General features: G+C 62.8%; 7 protein-coding genes across 7 annotated transcripts; all 7 read right to left on the reverse strand.

Moving 5' to 3' along the window:
• Positions 1–614: 614 nt before the first annotated feature.
• Positions 615–1715, reverse strand: LDBPK_242020 (hypothetical protein, conserved; the record flags this gene model as incomplete). The annotated part of the gene is made up of 1 exon (XM_003861244.1): positions 615–1715. The coding sequence occupies one exon, from the start codon at positions 1713–1715 to the stop codon at positions 615–617; it is 1101 nt and encodes a 366-aa protein (XP_003861292.1).
• Positions 1716–2564: 849 nt separating this feature from the next.
• Positions 2565–4940, reverse strand: LDBPK_242030 (hypothetical protein, conserved; the record flags this gene model as incomplete). The annotated part of the gene is made up of 1 exon (XM_003861245.1): positions 2565–4940. The coding sequence occupies one exon, from the start codon at positions 4938–4940 to the stop codon at positions 2565–2567; it is 2376 nt and encodes a 791-aa protein (XP_003861293.1).
• A 565-nt stretch (positions 4941–5505) lies between these two features.
• Positions 5506–8394, reverse strand: LDBPK_242040 (hypothetical protein, conserved; the record flags this gene model as incomplete). Its single annotated transcript, XM_003861246.1, has 1 exon — positions 5506–8394. The coding sequence occupies one exon, from the start codon at positions 8392–8394 to the stop codon at positions 5506–5508; it is 2889 nt and encodes a 962-aa protein (XP_003861294.1).
• Positions 8395–9424: 1030 nt separating this feature from the next.
• Positions 9425–11695, reverse strand: LDBPK_242050 (hypothetical protein, conserved; the record flags this gene model as incomplete). The annotated part of the gene is made up of 1 exon (XM_003861247.1): positions 9425–11695. The coding sequence occupies one exon, from the start codon at positions 11693–11695 to the stop codon at positions 9425–9427; it is 2271 nt and encodes a 756-aa protein (XP_003861295.1).
• Positions 11696–13080: 1385 nt separating this feature from the next.
• On the reverse strand, positions 13081–13881 carry LDBPK_242060 (hypothetical protein, conserved; the record flags this gene model as incomplete). The annotated part of the gene is made up of 1 exon (XM_003861248.1): positions 13081–13881. One exon carries the CDS (start codon positions 13879–13881, stop codon positions 13081–13083), a length of 801 nt encoding a protein of 266 aa, XP_003861296.1.
• Positions 13882–14702: 821 nt separating this feature from the next.
• On the reverse strand, positions 14703–15761 carry LDBPK_242070 (hypothetical protein, conserved; the record flags this gene model as incomplete). Its single annotated transcript, XM_003861249.1, has 1 exon — positions 14703–15761. The coding sequence occupies one exon, from the start codon at positions 15759–15761 to the stop codon at positions 14703–14705; it is 1059 nt and encodes a 352-aa protein (XP_003861297.1).
• Positions 15762–16166: 405 nt separating this feature from the next.
• Positions 16167–17936, reverse strand: LDBPK_242080 (hypothetical protein, conserved; the record flags this gene model as incomplete). The annotated part of the gene is made up of 1 exon (XM_003861250.1): positions 16167–17936. The coding sequence occupies one exon, from the start codon at positions 17934–17936 to the stop codon at positions 16167–16169; it is 1770 nt and encodes a 589-aa protein (XP_003861298.1).
• Between the last annotated feature and the right edge of the window lie 158 nt (positions 17937–18094).

Here is an 18094-nt window from a genome sequence, read left to right on the forward strand (position 1 = left end):
CCCTGTCATCGAGGGTTGCGTGAGACTAAGTGCAACAGAGAGAAAAAAAAAAGCGGTGGTGGAGGTGCACACGCGCGCACCCACGTCGTGCTGAAGGTGCGCAGATGCGAGACTCTCTGCACGTGTATGTGAGCGTTCCACCTTTTCTGTTAGAAGTGTGCTCGTGTGGTACGGTGCCTTGACGACACGTCGCCGGTGATGTTGCTGTGGGGATGCTCGACTCCCGTTGTTTTTCACTTGCGAACGACACAGAAAAACGCATGTGCACGTGTGGGGGAGAAGAGAGGGGTCACGATAACGGAGTGAGCACCGCCGATCATCTTCACCGGTGTTCCTCCCACCTCACTTGCTCTTCCCCGCTGTAATCCCTCTCTCGCTCGGCGAGTATGTGTCTGGTGCACCCCGCCACATGGCAATCTGATCTTCTCGCGCTTGCTGTTTCTGTCTACCGCACTCGTCGTGCACGCGTGCACGTCTGTGATGATGTCGCAGTCACCGATCGACGGCCATGAACCCTCGCCGCTATCAGGCCTCTACCCTCTTCTTTGATTCCATACCTCTCGCCGAATGCCGCTCGCCACACAGAGAGACAGAGACACGAAGGGTGGCTTGCCTTACCTACTGCTCCTCTTATCGTTGCCCCCACTCGCTGATGAGTAGGCAGGGTGGTGGTAGTACACGTACCAGCACCATTTCAACGATGCCTCGAGGTGGCGCTGGTAGCCGATCAACTCCTTGGCTATCTGCACGTCAGATGCCTCTTCCATGACGTTGGCTGGCGGCTGCGACACCCACGCCAACGCGAAGAGAGCGACACCGCTCAGGAAGGACAGACTGACTCGCGCGTTGGTGGCTCGCATCAGCCGTCGGTGCCGTTGCGCCACGAGCTCCCGCTGCTCCACCGGCATGCGGAGCCGCATCAATGCGAGCAGTCGAGTGAACAACACCGAATTCTGCGGCAGAGCGTTGTGGTAGAGCCGCGCCGTCTTCCACGTCATCAGATAGATGGACGTGAACCAAAGGCCTGTGTTGATGAGCAGCTCCAACCCATGCAGGCCGCGACTGCCAATGTGACTACTGAACTGCCGGTCCACGTTGTACTTGGCCTGCTGCTCCACAGCTGTAAGCTCCTTGATCAAACTCCGTAGCTCCGTCGCGGTGAGTGTGCGCGGTGGCTTAGTCAGCCTGTCGACCAAACCCTGACATGTGAGCTCGTAGCCGGCCAGTGGGCAGTCGGGGAGTGTCTGCCACGATACAGCATCCATGGCTGTAGCAGCACCGACCGCTGCCTTGTCTGCGATCTCGGAGGCGCGCATAGGGCTTGTGCTTATCGTAGTAGAGGAGAGTGCCGACTTTGGTGCGGATGCATCGACGCTGCGCGGTAGCGGCGTGGACGACCGCCACTTGCCGAGGCTTGTCCACCACTTAGTTGGGCTTTCGCTCGCATCCACGCCTTCGTGACGGCTTCCCAAGATCGCCGGTGCTGTCCCTTCGGGTGGTGCTGCTGATGAGCGTGCCTTGGCGGATGCCGTGTGCACACAGCTCGACGACGACGCAGCGCTCCTCACGTCACTGCCGTCGACAGAGGCGCTCGGTGGCGCAAGTGCGCGATTGGCCGGCGTAAAGATGGATGCAAGCACATCCTGCGTAGTCTGTGCGTTCGCAGGCACAGAGCTTGCCTTGTCGCCCTCAGACCCTCGCGACCACCACATCATTTCACCAACTTCGCGGCGACAGCGAGCGAGTGGGGGGGGGAGGCGGGGGAGGGGTGGAGAGTGAGAGAGACTCTCCTCGACAGGTACCAATTCTGGGACACACACACACGTATATGCATACAAGCTTGCTTCTGAATCACGGCGGTGTGCGCGTCATCGTCCGTCTGTGAGTTGATGAGGGTAGGTTTGCGCTTAGCTGTTCGCCGTTCCTGCGATGCTTTCGTTGACGGAGGGCGAGAGAGGAGGAGGAGGGGGGGGGTGAGGGACGGCGAAGGAACGCGAAAGGAGTCGGTGATGGAAGGAAGCGGGCCGATGCTGCTTGAGGATTCATCTCGCCTGCGTCTTCGGCTTGCAGCAGCAGTGAGGAGAAAGAAAAGGCGAAGATGTGCGCCGGTCTGCAACTCGCGCCACCACCATACCCCCACCCTCTCTGGGGTTGCCCTGTGGCGTGGAGGCGGACTCCCCGACGAAGGTGTCACCGACAGATCCCGTGCGCGCACACACTTGCGCGCGAGAGTATGCGGTGCCGGTCTGCCAGTGTCGTTCTTTTTCCCTCTCTTGGCTCGTTTATGCCTTTTTGTATTTCGTTCCGTGAACAATGACTTGGCCCGCAGGACGACGCGCGTCCAGTGCAGCACCGCATCCGCGCACACACACAAAAGGCGGCGATAGCACGCCAAAGAATCCAACGATGGAAAGCGAGGAAGGCGTCGCAAGCACCGCATGGAGGGGTCTACTGTACATTACTCATGGAGAAAAGAGGGCGGGCGGGAACGCGCGTGGGTGCGCTCTTCCGCACGCACACAGAATGCCCCTTCTCCTCCATATGTGTGGGAATGCGTGGTGGCGCTAGGTGGGCGGTTGGCGCAGCAGTGTACGCGCCTCAGCAATCCCATACGACTCCAAGGCACGCAGCCGATACCACTCGCCGAACACGCGAAGGACCTTTGCCCAGTTCTCGCCCTGGTGCTCGGTGTATGCCAGCCAGTCCACCATACTCACCGGCAGCGGCGCACCGGCACCCGCCACGGAGTCCAGCGACGGAACGTATGCACATCCGCCGCGCACGCGACTGCGATGGCGAATAACCATATCCAAGAAGAACATGCGCAGCTCGCGCGGGAGGGCTCGCCGCACCGGCTCCAGAATAGCCCACCGTGCACACAGCTCAGACTCCCCCGACGACTCCTCCCCCGGGCTTTGCAGGAGTGTCTGCGCAGCTTGCAGAGCATGGTAGCAGCAGGAGGTGCACGGCAGCGGAAGCAAGTTAGACGACAGCCCTTCATTGGAGGAGGTCGGCGCGGCGCACTCGTCCATATGGCGTCGCAGCCCGTCTGCGCAGTGACAAGCGTGGAAGGCGTGGATGGGGGCAGCCGCGGCCGACGACGACGGCTGTGGAGCTGCAACAGCCGTTCCTGCGTACGTCTTCACCCACGCTTCCCCCTCGGCTTGGTGGCGTCGGAGATGATACAGGCACCGAGCCATTACCGGAGGCAGTGCACGCATGCTCTGGCTGAAGCCAGAATCGCCAGCGGGCCGTCCGCTGGGCACGCTCCCCGCATCGCTGGAGCTGCGCAGGCGCCAGCGAAGGCGCTCGATGCGCGCCTCCAGCGCTTCTGACGACTCCTCGCCGACCACGAGGTGGCTGAGCACGTGCTCGGTGACGTCCGATATGTGCTGCTCGCACGCTCGCATCGAGGGGAGATGAGTCTCGGAGAAGCGCCGAGTGACGAGGGCGGCGACGATTCGGTAGTAGAGGGCCACCATCTCGCCCAGCGGTGTTGCTCCCGCTTCTGCCACTCGTGCGGTGCAGATCGCGTTTTCGTGCGGGGCGTCGTTCTGGTCGAGCTGCACGTACAACTGTCGCAGTCGATACAGGTGGCGCTGAATCACAATGCCACCCGCCTGCGTCGATGTCTCCAGCTCCGTCTCGAGAGCCGGGTTGGCCTGAAGGCCGCGCAGAAGAGCCGCCACGTTCGCCTTCGCCTCCCAGTAGTTCAGCTGTACATCTTCGGCGGTGTCTGTGCTGCTTGACGGCGTCGTTGTATGCTGCTTCTGCTGCTGCTGCTGCCAAACACTTGCCACGTACCAGAGGGCAGCGTTGGTGTGTGGCAGGATGGCAAGCGTGTCGGCGCCGAAGTCGATGCACACTTGCAGTGCAGCACGCACGCCGTCCAAGGTGGGTAGCGGGCAAGCGAGAGATGAATAGCCACTCACAACATGGGCGGGCTGTGGTGCTGCCCTCTCTGCCGAGCTGAGGCAGCACGACGCGGTCAGGAAGTCGCTCATGCACGCGTTTACTTCGCACGTCATCTGTGCCGTCTGCGAGTCACCGTCGGCGGAGGAGGGTAAGCGGAAGATGACGTGTTCGCCAACAGGCTGCCCGGCCGCTGCCCCAGCAACGGCAGTGTCTGGCATATCGCTGTCGCCGAGCTTCATTGCCTCGCTGACGGCGCTACGCACTGTGAACACTTGCACTTGTTCTTGCCACCGATGCGTCTCGCGGGCCAGCATGCGCTGATACTTGATGTTCGCGGCCTCCTCGTTCCACTCATGCAGCGCGTTCGCCGTGGATGGCGGGAGCGCGTCAAGATCCACGAGCACCTCCAGCGCTGGTACAACATCGCCCACGCCAGCGTGGGCGGCGCACCACGCACGCAACATCAAGCGCCGCTTGCGGAGGGCAGTGAGAAGCCGCTGACCGGAGAGGGCGTAGATGCCGTTGTTGTCGCGCAAGTCTACCAGCTCCAGGGCGGGCAGCCGTCCACCCGCCAGCTGCTCTGCTCCCGACACAGAGTCGCCCATTGTCGCCACGGTCGGCAGCGCGGCGGCTTCCTCGCACCCCTCCACCAAGTACGCCGTCAGAGCAGCACTCAGCGCCTCGATCGTGCGGGGTCCTGCGCCGACGCCGCGCGCTTCGATGACGCGCACCCACCGCAGCATCGGTAGCATTCGCATGAAAGCCGCGAGCCCGGTGTCGCCGAGATAGGACTGCGACAGGGTAAGGTGAGTGGGGAAGCACAGGTTGGGGGCATAGGCCAGAAGCATCTTGTCGGCGAGCGCTGGCGGTTGCGGCGCCGGCGTCATGTCGTCGGCGTTCGTGGTAGCATCGGCATCCGTGCCGAGGGCCACGTCGATGCCGTGAAAAAGCTTCACCAGCTCACTGTGAGAGACGCAGCCTTCCTCATCACATGCGTGGCGATACAGCGCAGAGGTGGACCGCATCGTCGATGGCGTGCGGACGGCGTTTGCACTCGCGCGCGCTCTCTCGTCAAGTCTTGAAGCCACGTTCTCGCTCGCAAGCAGCGGTGCGACTGTGCGCATGCCTAGAGGACGGAGAGGGAGGGGGAGGAGGTAAAGTTACAGCCGAACAATGATGCGCATCTTTCCATTCATGTTGTGCGAATTGGTGAGAGTACAGCACTGTCGTGCTGACCAGCGGCCGGTCTCCCATCTTCTTTTTCTTGAGGTGCGGTTGCCTACTCCACGGACCGCAAGACCGGAGCAGCGCAAGGGATGAGGGGGGAGGGAGATGAGCGAGCTCGACTGGAAGAGAAGCGTTGCAGGATACGGCACACTCACACTTAGCGGCATTGGGTGCCTCCCCCCCGGGGGAGTGGGGGAGCCCCATACGTGGAGCATTGCTGTGAAAGAAACCAAGAAGAGTGGAGAGGAGACGAGGGGGAGGGCAGCGGACACGTGGCCGGACGCGAGGGGCGCGTGTGGCTGAACATACGCACCCCCCCCACACACACACACCCCACCCTCACCTCCTCGCGTCTTTATTCTTCTACACATGTAGGGTTCTGTCGAGTGCCCCAGAGACCCGTCGATCCAACGCCTCGATCACGTGTAGCACCTCGGTAGCGAACATAGAGGAGTAGTCCACCGTGCCATTGGCGACGCCGCGGTCAGCGTCTTCGCTCACGTAAGATCGGCGAAGGTCCGGTGGGGTGACGACATCGCTGCTGGCATAGCGCGCTGCCGAGGATGGCGGCGGTGAAGGGGCCGCATACGCCGCGGCGGCACTCGACCACGAGAGACCCTGGCCACGGTGGTGCGACGCCAGCAGCATGCCCTCTGCGCCATAGGCGCTGTCACCCATGAGCGGCCGCGCCGCCGTAGATGAGGGGCCGCTTAGTGGGTCTGGATACGCCGTGTTCAGTGGTGTTGTGAAGCGCGGCGGGCCAGCGACCCCGTTGATCGCAGGCACGTCGGCGCGCGGGAGGGGTGCGGGGGCGCAGGCGTGAGCGTGCACGCGGTTCTCCACTTCGGCAGGGGTGGGAAAGGAGGATGGGAACGACGACGCCGATTGCGACGACGTCTGCCCAACACACGGCTGGACGCGTGTGCTCGTCTTTCCATTCGCCACAGCAGATGATGCAGACGCCGTTTCGCGGGGTGCAGTGCTGGCGTCACCTCCACGCACGCCCCCACCGTTGTGCGTCCGCGACACATCAGGGTCCCTCGCCTCCTCCTCGCCTCGCTGATGAGAGGTGGACACTGTTGCGGGGGCCATCGAGGTGCAGTGCAGCAACGTTGAGGAAGAACGGCTCTGTTCTGCTACAGGTGCGTCTGCGTTGGCGGCGGCGGGAGGGGCGCCAAGAGGAGCTGAGGCAGCTCCGTGCCCCACTGGCGGTGGCAATGGAGATGGGGATGATAAAGCTTGCAATGTCGGAGGCGCGGCGGGCGTGTCGCTACCCGCACAGCGCTCACTTGACTGCATTTGCGGGAAGCCGCGACTCGCCGTCGACCACGTCGCCTCCACCCACTCCTTTAAGGCACGGTACTGCTGATTGAGCTGCTGGTACTGCACCTCCGCCGCCGCTGCGCAAGCAGCTTGCTCCATGCGCTCGACGCCGACGGCTGAGGCGGCCTGCCGCTGCTCCTGCAGTAGCTGAAGGTCCTTGCTGAGCTCGCTGTGACGAACCTGAAGCAGCTCGACCGAGTGTTGAATGAGTGCCCAGTCCTCGGCACACTTCAGCGTCTGCGCCAGACTTCCACGGCGGCGCATGTCTTCGTTACGGCACTCCAGCAAGGCGGCCTCGGCCTGATCTACGCGGCGTTGCAGCGCTCCGATGTGTGCGCGCGACACCTCCGCCTGGTTCTCCTGTGACGCTGACACCTGCTGCGCCGCCTCCAGCTGATGCTGCAACTCCTCGTAGCACTGCCTAAAGTGCATCGCCTCTGCTACCCACCGCTGCCGCTCGTGCCGCACGTTGCTCAGCATCGTGGCGACGTGCTTTAGCGCGAGCAGCAGGGGCGTGAGGGCGGTGCGCAGACTCGCCTCGTCTGCCAGAGTTGTGATGACAGATAGTTGTGACGTCGCCTCTGTCCTCCCGGCTGCATCCTGGGAGGTGCTTGGGCAGTGACTCTGCACAAGTGCCTGGCGTGAGCTGGACGGCGAGGGAGGGCGTCGCTCTGGTGCTGGTGGCGGCTGCGACAGTCGCTCTGCTCCCCACAGGTCCCCTAGCACTGCAGCCTCTGCGCTGTGCAGTACATTCTCAGCGTGCACACGCGCACTTTCATTGAATGAGCCGCGCCGTCGCAGCGGCCGCGTCTCCATGAGCGCCTGCTCAGTGGATATGCTAGTGGAGTGAGAGTTGGCAGGGAAGAGAACGACATGGGGGACGTTGCCGGCGTGGTTCTGCGTGCTGGCGGCCTCGTCGCGGGCTGCCTTGCCATTCGCAGCAACACGCGCAAACATCTCGCTCGCGGTGCCTTCCTCGTTTTCCCGACTCTCGTACGCAAGACTTCGTTGATAGTCGTAGGCCACGTTGCTGAGGAGTTCGGCAAGGCGTTCCAACGCTCTTTGCAGAGCCGCTGAGAGCCGTTGCCGTGCTGCAGCGCTGGCGTGCTCGTCCGTCTCATGCACACGAAGCTGCTCCTGCAGGATGCGCAGCTGCTGTTCCACGTGGGAGTGCTGCTGCGCGGTGAGCTCCTTGCTGTGCTGGGCAGCCGTCATGCCCGTCTGCAGCCTCTGCACTTCGGTCTCCTGCTGGCGCAGCGCAGTACTGAGCTCTGCAACGCGATCCCAGGCTTCCTGCACCTTGGCTGACAGCTCGTCACGCTCGGCGGTCAAGGAGAGCACCGTCAGCTTCGCCTCTGCCGCTTCGCGGCGCTGCTCCTCCGTCTGCGCCTGGCGCGCCTGCAGTCGTTCCTGTGCCTCCTGCACCTCCAGCCGCAGTCCCTGCTTCTCTGTCTCTAGGCCTTGACAGCGTTGACGCAGCTCGGCGCACGTCTCCTCGCTCGTGCGCGCCTGCTGGCGTGCTTGCACTAGACTGCGAGACACGTGGTACAGCTCACTCTTTAACTCAGCCACCATCTGCACATCAGCTGTTGCGCCGACTGGCGACACGGCTTCGGTTAACGTCTCATGGGCGACGGCCGCGGCAGCGCCGGGCCGCCGCGATTTGTGCGTGGAGTGCGCCGACGCTTGCGTGATAGACCAGTGCCGGCTGCGGTGTTGCGACGCCTCTGCTGCGCCAGATTTGGGGGAGTTCGGGCATGAGAACGGTAGCGAAGCGTACTTGGTGGTCGTCGCCTGCGCAGGCGACAGGCATTTTTCAGCAGCCCGGCCATCACACACTGGCGGTGATGGTGGCGGTGCCCGGATCACCACTGTGGTGTCCCCCTCCTCTGCAGCTGAGTGGGAAGAGGATCTGCTCCGGGCGCTCATCGAAAGAGCTAAAACACACACACAATAACGAGGGAGTGAGGGGATGGGCTGAGTGCCAGAGCGGACGGCTGTCGAACCCTACGCAGCGATGCAAGTCACATGAAGCGCCTCCTCAACGACGGTCAACGGCGAGGGTGGCGGCAGAGGCAGCTGACCTCCCCACAATGCAGACTCTCGTTGCTTCTCCCGTTGACGGTTGCGAAAAAAAAAATAAAGGTCAAAAGCTCTATGCGGCCGTATCTTCTATGAGGGAGACGGGGAGAGGATGGGGAGGGAGGTGTTGGTGGTGGCGGCGGTGGCACATGGAACGACAACTCTGGATCCGGTGCAACTCTCTCTCTCTATATATATATGTAAAGAGAGAGAAGAGGATGCGTATTGAGGCGCCCGTGTGGACCTATACAGGGGTTCGGGGGTGGGGAGGGGGAGGATGGCCCAGTAAGATGGGATGCGGGGTGGATTGATGGAGGAGGGTGTGTGAGGTTGGAAGCGGAGCCTTGCGAGCAGCACATTCAGCACAGCTCAGCGAAAGTGAACGCCACGTCTGCGCTGCGCTGCTTTCTCTGCCTCGCTAACTCTCTCTCTGTGCGTATTGGATGCACGATGGTGCCGCACCGCACGCACACATCGGCACAAAGTCTCCTTCTGTGTGCTTATTGCCTCTACTTGCCATGCGCACACGCGCACCTCTTCGGTTTACCAAGTACGAATGGCGCACTCCCTCACTTCTGCACTTCAACAGTAACAACCTCACCGACCGAAAAAAAAAAAAAACACTGGCACACCCACAGACGAAGAGGGGAGGGACAGGGCAGCATCGGATGCGCCGAGCCTCCCTCCAGCAACACGACTCGCCTTCCTCACCGGCTCCACGCAAGCCGCAGCAGGTCGTCCGCGTTGCACCCCATTGTCCTCTGCCGCTCAGGCGCCTCTCCACAAAGCATCCTGCATGGGACGAGCGGCAGCGGAAGACGGTAGGCGAAGGATTCTGACGCAGGACTAGACGAGCGCGTAGATACACGTGCGGGCACTACAGCTGCTGCTCCAGCTCATTCAACATGGTGAACACCTTCCTCAGGCGCGCGTTGGCCGTGCGGAAGGCGTCACCGCCACGGCGGTGCACAATCCCATCGAGGATGATCTGCCGCCACTCTGCCAGCATGCCGTCCATCTCGGCAACGCGGCCCTCGAGACTGGCAAGCCGCTCCACGAGCCGCCGTCGCCGCTGCGCCTGCACCATTTCGCGTCGATTCACGTCGCCACTGAGCTGTTCGATGCGCCTAACGAGGTTGAGCGTTGCGGCGCTCATCTCCGCCTCGGGAACACCGCGCAACCAGCAGCGGTGGCACTCCGGCACGGCATTGAGCAGGTCGAGCACAGCCGGCTGAGGATCACGCAGGCGTGATGTCGCTTCAGCGCCGGCGGAGGGGTGTAACCCTAGTTTGCCGCAGCGCGCGTACAGGGCGGACCGCAGCACGGCAGCGAGACTAATCGCCAGAATGTTGCCCCGCTCGCACAAGCCGTCCATCGTGGACACCTCCGGCACCAGCACGAGCTCGGTGCACCCCACGGCAATGCTCGCGTCCCTTGTGTCGTAGGGCAGACGCAGAGCGATGGGCGACGGTGGGGCAGCGTCAGTGCTAAGCAGCGGCAGTGCTACTGCTTCGCGTTCCCGCTCTCGCGCGTCGGCACAGGCAGGGCGCCAACATGCCCACCCCTGCCGCCGCCGATCCCATCGCGGAAACGCCATGACAAACGCCGTCTCCCCTGCAACGCCGCTGCGAACCACGCACACGTTCTGAGAGAGGGTCATGCTCACACTGTGCGTGATGGATGGAACGCCCGGGGCTAAAGAGGCCCGTGCGCCCAGGGAGCCGCTGAGGTGCAGCGTGAAGCATATGTTCGGCGAGCCAACAGCGCGCACGTGCGCAACCCGGTGGCGGGCCAGCAGGTCCGGCTCACTCACCCACGCCCCCTTGACGAGCCCGTTGGCGGTGAGGAAGAACACCGCGTGCGTGCCGGCGTCCTCGTCAACAAGGCAGCCGCCAACGGCGACCGCCTCGTCCCCGGCCGCGCCGGTGTCGTCGCCAGAGATGAGGTGATACACCTCCACACTCAGCGGGGTCGCGGCCACCTCGGCCCTCCGCAGTATCTCCTCCTCGCGTGTGCGGACTCGGCCATCGTCGGTGGCGGCTGCCGTCGCGACCACGGGAAGGCAGTCGTCGCCGAGGTGCACTGCGTACACGTCGCCGCTGCTGCTGAGTAGGAGAAGGATAACAGGGGTGCTCTCCGTCGGCGGCAGCGCGTACATGTCTACAAGGTCCAGCTGAGAGGTGGGCAGCATCGCGGGCTTGGGGATCGGCGGGTGCGAGGCAGCGCCCTCCGCACCGACCTCATCAGCGCTGGAAACTGGCACCATCTCGTCATGGTCAATGCGCTCTGAAAAGGCGTGACTTGGTGGGTGGGCGATGTTGCTTGCAGTAACGATCGCGTCGTCACTGCCGTGGAGGGCCAAGGAGCGAAATCCCGCCACCTCTGCGGTGGTGGCATGCGCCGGGCGTGCAGGCGGCAGACGGGTGGTGCTGACTTTTCCAGCCAGAGCCTTGACACGCGTACTCTGCGACTCCTCCTTGTCTGGCGCGGTTGCGCCCTTGGCAGGGTTAATGGTCGCTGGCGCCGTCGACTGGATCGAGGGAGAAGGGTGCACATGCGCCTCGGCGTCAGAGAGGCTGCGCTCAATGACGGGTCGAAGGGCGATACGACGGTGTAGGGGCACAATGACACCCAAGTAAGACTGGTCCGTGTCGTAGATGGTCAGGTCGCCCGAGATGAACAACACACACAGCGCGTGATGCGCCACAGTGTGCCAGCACACGCTCTGCACCACCTCGGGCATCTCCAGCTCACACACCGCTGCTGGCAAAACGGAGATGTCAATGATGTAGTGGTGACGGCGCACGTTGCTGATGAAGGCGATTTTGTGACCGTCAGGAGAGGCGTGGGCGGAGTGGCGGAACAGCGGCGTCGACGCGGCGGCGGCGGAAACCACCGCTTCTTTGACGCTAACGTCCTCTGTGGGCTGCCCCGCCCTCGCTGCGGACTCGGCATACCGGCTGCGCTCCGCCTCATCGCATGCCAGGGAGGCGTGTGGAAGAAAGCGTGTTTTGCGACTCAGCGGCAGCGGTACCAACTGCTCTGCTGGTGAGAAGGAGCTCGAGAAGAGGAACGCGGTGTCTGTGACATCGCGCGTGACAGCGAGGAAGGCGTTGTTGCCGATGTGCGCGGCGCCATTGGAGCGCATCGTCTCCGCAAGGGCCTTGGATTGCGTGCGCGTGCGGGGAGGTGGGGCGAGGGGGACTCTCAGGTCGTCCGCTCGATGCTTTAAGGTCAGAGAGGGAGATGGGCAAAGTAGGGAAGTGGGGCAGACGGCTGGTGTGCCGCTGGTCTCTCGCTCATTGTTGACGCATGCCTTGTACGGCTGCTGCTTCTGCCGTGCACATGCGTGCTTCTGTGCGAAGAGGGCGGGAGGAGAGATGCGGGAAGAAGAAAGCGAAGCGGTGTGCTAAGAATGCTTGCGTGCCGGCGTGGGCATCTGTCTCTGGCGCGTGCCGGTGAGCACGCACTCTTTGGCCGTGCGGGGAGGAAAGGATCCGATGATGTGTCTCTTTCCTGGCCTCCCCAAAGAGACACACCGAGAGCCACTTCCGCTCACCTTTACAAGCACGGAGATGCAGAGAGGAGGGTGTCGTGGCGAGAAAGGGCCTCGCGAGGTGCGGGCACGCCCTTGCTGTCGGTAGGCTGCTGCGTCCCTCGCTCCGCTGAGCCTCGACACTGGTGCCCGATGCTGACGGCCTACTCGTCTTTTCGTTTCCTTGTGTCCTTCACATGCTTGTACACACGCACTTGCTCTCCCTCGTGTATCGCATGCGCATCGCTGACCCTCCTCCCCACTCATCCACACACACTCAACTCACGCGGCGGTAGAGCGAGGAAAGGAGCGATGCAACGGGCAGCGTGACGCACAGCATCGAAGAGGAGGAGGAGAGAACAGCGATCTCAACAACATCGTAAGGCGAAAACACGCGAACAGCAACAAATGGGGCGCATCCGCCGTCGCACAGACGGACACACACACACACACACACACACACACACACAACACAGAGAGAGAGAGGCGTTGAAGGTACACGAAATACGTGCGTTATCGCCGCTGTTGGTTGCCTGCAACGTAAGAGATGTGCACGGTGCGACAGCGACGACAGCGACAAGGTGATAGTGGTGGTGCTCGTGGTGAGGACGATACCAGTGAGTCCTGCATCGACAGGCACACTCTCACGCACAGGACACAAGCCCACTCGTAGAGCGAGAGAGCGAGAGAAAAAAAAAAAAAACATGGAGGAGGGAGGGAGGAGGGCTGCATACATCAGTAGACATGGAAGGAGGTGAAGGACAGGAAGATACACACACACACAGTAAAAGAGGAGGAGTACAAGGAGAGAGGGTGTGCAGGCAGCACACGCGCAGATGCACCGACACACCCATGTTCTATCACAACAGCGACAGTACACGCTCACATGCACACAGTGCAGAAAAAGATGCACACGCACACGCACCGGCACGTATCCAGTAGGAGCAGTGCCGCGACACACTCGTGCATGCCTGTGCTTGTGGTTGCCCTCGTGCATACTAGTACATGGTATCGCCGGAGGGGATGTTGTAGACGGAGAGCTTGAGGTGACCATCGCGCGAGGCAGGGCGCGTCGGCACGAAGGCGGCTGGGCAGTCGTGGCGCATGTGCATCGGCGGCACTTGATACGCCTCGGAGACTGTGGTCTGAAAGTCACGGTTCTCAGGCAGGGCGACGGGCTGAACGTCGCGGGCGGCGCTGCGCGTCATCGGCACTTCCTTCGGCTGGTACTCCGCTGTGTAGCTGGTAATGCCGTCGAAGGGGAGGCTATTCTGCAGGGTGTCGTCCGCCTTGAAGCTCTTTGGCGGCTTCGGCAGCCTACCCTGCTCGGCCAGGTCACGCACCGGCTCCTCCATCGCCCCCTTCGTCGTCACGTACGTGCCCGGCAGTTTCGGGAGTGGGTCCTCCCTGCGCTTGGTACGGTTGTAGTCGGGCATCCAGCCTGGAAAGTCGGCGCGGTTCGTTGTAGTGCCTTCAAACGGCAGTGGTGCCGCTGCGGCCTCACGGGGCTTGTAGGACTCCGCCGGGCGCAGGTCCTTACCCTTCAGCAAGTCTGCCGCTTCCTGCTTCGTCGTTTTGAAGTGGCCGGGCTCTGCCTTGGACGGAAACACCGTTTGCCTTGCTTTGCGCGGCCGCTCTCGCTCAATCTTCTTGCCAACGTACTCATCGCGGTATGTCGTCTCCCCAACGAATGGGACGCGCAAGCCGGGGCACTGGTGCTTGCCACACTCGCAAATGCGGCACACACAGGTGCGGCCATCGCCGTAGTCGAGGCTGGCGACGGAGTGCAGCTGCGTCATGATGCCGTAGAGGTGTTGTTTCTCTGATGATGGGTGGGGTGGGGAGGGGCTACACCCAGTGCTCAGTGGTGGCCTGTATATGCGCGTCTGAGGACAGCGTGGAGGCCACACGCGCGCGCGGAGTGCGAGGCCACTGCAGGAGGCAGTGGGGCAGGGAGGGGGGGAGCTCTAGAGATAGCAGAACGACAAAACCCGCTGTAGCCGCTGGGGTAAGGGGTGGGGGGGGGAGAGACGACGAGAAGAGCGAGCGGCGTGCAGCGAGGGGAGAAAGAGAGGCTTGTGCTTGAGGAGCGGCTGCTCTACGGGAAACTATGAGCTTGTGAAGCCGCACCGTGCGATTAGAGAAAAGGGAAAAGGAAGGGAGATGGGGACGTGTGAGAGAGGAGGAAGTAGGCGGATGCACTGCTACGGTTCGGCGATCCGCACGAAAACGTGCGCGCGCGGCTTTTCTTTCATCTCTCTGCCCCTCCGCGTTGTATATCCGTCACCGCACGTTGCATGGCCTGGTGGTGAGGCCAGTACACAGTACGTACAGCACAGATGCACGCGCACCGGTGCCTTCCGCCTCCGCGCGCCTACCGTGCGACTGGAGCGAGAGGAGATGGGGGTAGGGGGGAGGAGGTTGAGAGACAGAGAAGGCGCTCGAGAGTTGGACGCAGCGTGGCACATAGGCGTGGCAGCTGCCGTCGCAGACCCCGTGATGGGGGGGGGGGTGGCGGTGGCTGAGCGAGAGAGTGTGAGGGACGAAGGAAAAGGAGCACACTGTACATGAAGAAGAAAAGGTGCACAGAGAGAGAGAGAGATCCGACTCTGCTGTGGCGCTATCGCACTACGGACTTGGACATCTGTATGCACACAAGGCGGTCGGCTAGTTCAGGCAGCGTCAAGTTCTCCGACGCCGCCTTGGAAGGCCGCCGCGGCCGCGGTGCTGTCATGGCGCCCCCATAGCGGCTAAGGTGCAGCTGAACGCTGTTCTTGGTGGAGGTGGTGCTCAGGTGCATGTTGCCAGTGGCGACGATGGGCCCGTTCGAGGAGCCGTGGCTGAAGATGGACCCCGTCTCGTCATCTACGTTGTCGGAGCCCATGCGATGCCGCTGCTCCGCGTCCGCTGCACTGCTCCTTCCCTTCTCGCCTGATGCGTCCGCCATGCCGACGTCAGCGCCATCCTGCTGAGCCTCCATCGAGTGCTCTGCCGCAATGCTCTGAAGCGTTTTCTGCCGCATGTCCTGCTGACTAGCGCTTCGCTGAGGCGCGGGGTGCGCGCAGTAGTACGCCGCAGCCTCCTTCGCCATCTGCGCGTCCAGCTTATGGGGGCCGTGGTGAGTGCTGTAGCTGCCCCTCCACGGAGGCACCGTGCCCTCGAGTGCCGGCCGCGATGGAACGATGCGGTCGCGATCCACGCCAGCGCAGTAAACGGCACCGTTGCGTCCCACCGTAGGCAACTTTCCGTCGCGTCCTCTCTGGTGCGGCATGGCGCCGCCAATCATGCCGCTGCCATACATTGCCTCCTGGTACTTGCGCGGCTCAGCGAGGCGGCAAAGGCAGGCGTGTCGCGAGCGACGCGAGGCGACCTCGGCAGCAGTGAGAGAGCGACGACACGTCTTGGTCGCTAGGCGCCGCTGCGCGCGCTCGTCTTTGACGCGGCGCCGCTCGAGCGCCTCGGCCTCTTCGGCGTGCACGCGCGCAACCTCGTCGGCTCGCGCCCGCTCGTACGCGCGGAAGGCCTCCTCGCGCTGGCGTTGCGCCTCCTGCTCTCCAGGCAATTTGCGTCTGTGCACGATACTCCGCACACGCGCCGCATTTTCCCGATCGATGGCGGCGGCGAAGTTGCTGTACTGGTTGGCAGTGTAGAACTCCACCCGTGGGCCACCGTACCCCATGACGAAGACGACAAGACGTGTGAGAAAGAGGAAGACCCCTCCGGGTGCGCGTCTGCGGACGAGTGCAGCGAGTGACAGAAAGGGGGAAGTGAAAACCTGCGGCACTTCTGGGCAGGGCGAGAGGAAGAGGCGGGGCGGGCGGTGCAGGAGAAGTGGCGAGACGGTCGCAGCATGAGGTGAGATCCATGAGCGAAGGGGAAAGAGGAAAGGAAGGGGGAGAGAGCGACACAGTATCCGCTCACTTCTATCAGTGCACGACTGGCCATGCTACTCGCACACGTCGCCCCCTCCCCCCTTTGAGGCGTCGCCCACAGTTTTGGTTTCCTTGCAATATATACATATATATATGTATGTATATATATGTATGTGTGTGTGTGTGTGCCGCTCTTTGGCGATGCTGCACGCTCAAGTGGAAGGCGGAGAGGAGGCGGGCACAACATAGAACGAATCCAACGCCCGCTTCAGCTGCGGTGACGCGCGAGGCTGCGCCAGCCCGATCACCTCCGTCGCTGTCACACCGTGGAGCCACTTGTTCGTCGTGGTGCAGAAGTAGCCGTAGCCGTTGTCGATGAAGACGCCGTCAAAGCACACCCACGCGTCCGACGCCGCCGCCGCCGTGGCAGTGCGCGCATCACCTGCGGCCGCGGCGAGCGCCTCTGGCCAACTATATGGCACGCGGTACCCCTCTTGAAGCATCGCCGCCCGTCTCTGCACAACCTGCGCGACATCGAGGGGGCCGGCAGAAGGGGAGGAGGACGACGACTTCGCCACCCCACCGGTGCCGCCAAAAAAGCGCTTCTCGATCTTCAAGCGAATATCCCACCACAGCGGGAGCACCAAAACGTAGTCCACCACCGCTGCTGCCGCACCGGTACTCGCCATTGCGCTGCGCATGTCGCGCACGAGCTTCTGAAAGAGCAGCTCGCATAGATCTTCGTCGTACGGCACGTCCAGCGTGAGAAGCAGCGGTTTGCCATCAGGGTTGATCACCGCGTCACTGTAAATGCGCTGCGGGTCGACAGCGACGGCGCTGCCTATGCTGCCAAAGTACTGATCCGTGTCGTAGAAGGCAGAGCAGAAGTGATTTGGCACCTCCTCGGCCACGGCGCCATCGCTGTCGGATGCGGCGCCTTTGAACGTGCCGGGCTGCGGCGTTTTCATGTATGCGTTGATGGGCGATGCGCAGAGGTCCATGACATGGTAGCCTGCCGCGTGCAGATGCTGCTTCAGTCGCGTGTCGGCGCAGAGCTGCAGGCTTCCCGTCGCGAGACCACCTTCGTAGCGGAGGATGACGGTGGCGGCGCGCAGCTGGAAGCGGAGCTGACGCGCGTCTGCAGAGAATACACCCTTGTCGTAGCGCGCCTGCTCGGATGCCTCGGAGAAGAAGTCGTAGCACATTCGCAGTTTCTCCATCGCCGCCCACGGCAGCGACACCGGCGGACAGTCGCGGCACTGCTCTCGACGCCAGTGACGCGGCCACTGGACCGACACCTCCGCGATGGGGCCGGCGATGCGCTGCTGCTGAGGGGTTCGCTGCGGGTCATCGGCTTCGAGGCGGCGGATACGGGGCTTCAGTGCCTGGGTCGGGGTGACGCCTTGCATGCCGGCCTCGATGGCTTCGGCAGCGGCGACGCAGCGCTTGGCGAGGGAGAAATTCTTCACCAGCTGCACCAGCGCGGCTACGGCAGCCGAGTTGTATGTGCCGTTGGACTTGATGGACAGGTCCCGCACCAACTGCTCATCGTAGGTGCGCAGATCTTGCTTGCCTTTGATGACGCTGCTACTGGTCGCCGCGGCGGACGACGCGTGCGCACCTCTCGCGTTGGTCATGGCATGCCGAAGCTGATCTGCGGAAGGGAAGAAGCGGATCTCGGCCTCGCGGAGGCGCGCCGCAGAGGGTGTGCCCCGGCTTGGGTCTTTATGCGGTTCATCCCGCGCCGGTAGGTGCACGCGCGCTACCTGGGAGAGGATCCACTTGCCAAGCGCCTCCTGGGCGTGTCGCCACAGCTTGCGGGGCTCTCGCCACTGCACAACTCTGCTTGCGGCCACAGCCTCCAGTGCTTGCAGAAAATCGCGGCGTATCTTGGTCCACTGCTGGATGATCAGCACTTCGCGGTGAAACGCCAGGGCGGGGTGGTGAGCTTCTGCCGCGTCACCGTTGCTGCTGCGCTTCATTACGAGTCACACGAATTAAGGAGAGTGGGGAGGGGAGAACCTCTCTCTCTGCACATATACACGTGCGTGCATGTGTGTGCATGCGCGGCCTCGGCCAGGGCAATAGGCCAGAGGTGAGGTGAGCAGGAGGAGCAAGAAGAGGGTCAGTGAAGAGCAGG

Source organism: Leishmania donovani, chromosome 24, assembly GCF_000227135.1.
Source record: "Leishmania donovani BPK282A1 complete genome, chromosome 24".
Classification (NCBI taxonomy): Eukaryota; Euglenozoa; class Kinetoplastea; order Trypanosomatida; family Trypanosomatidae; genus Leishmania; species Leishmania donovani.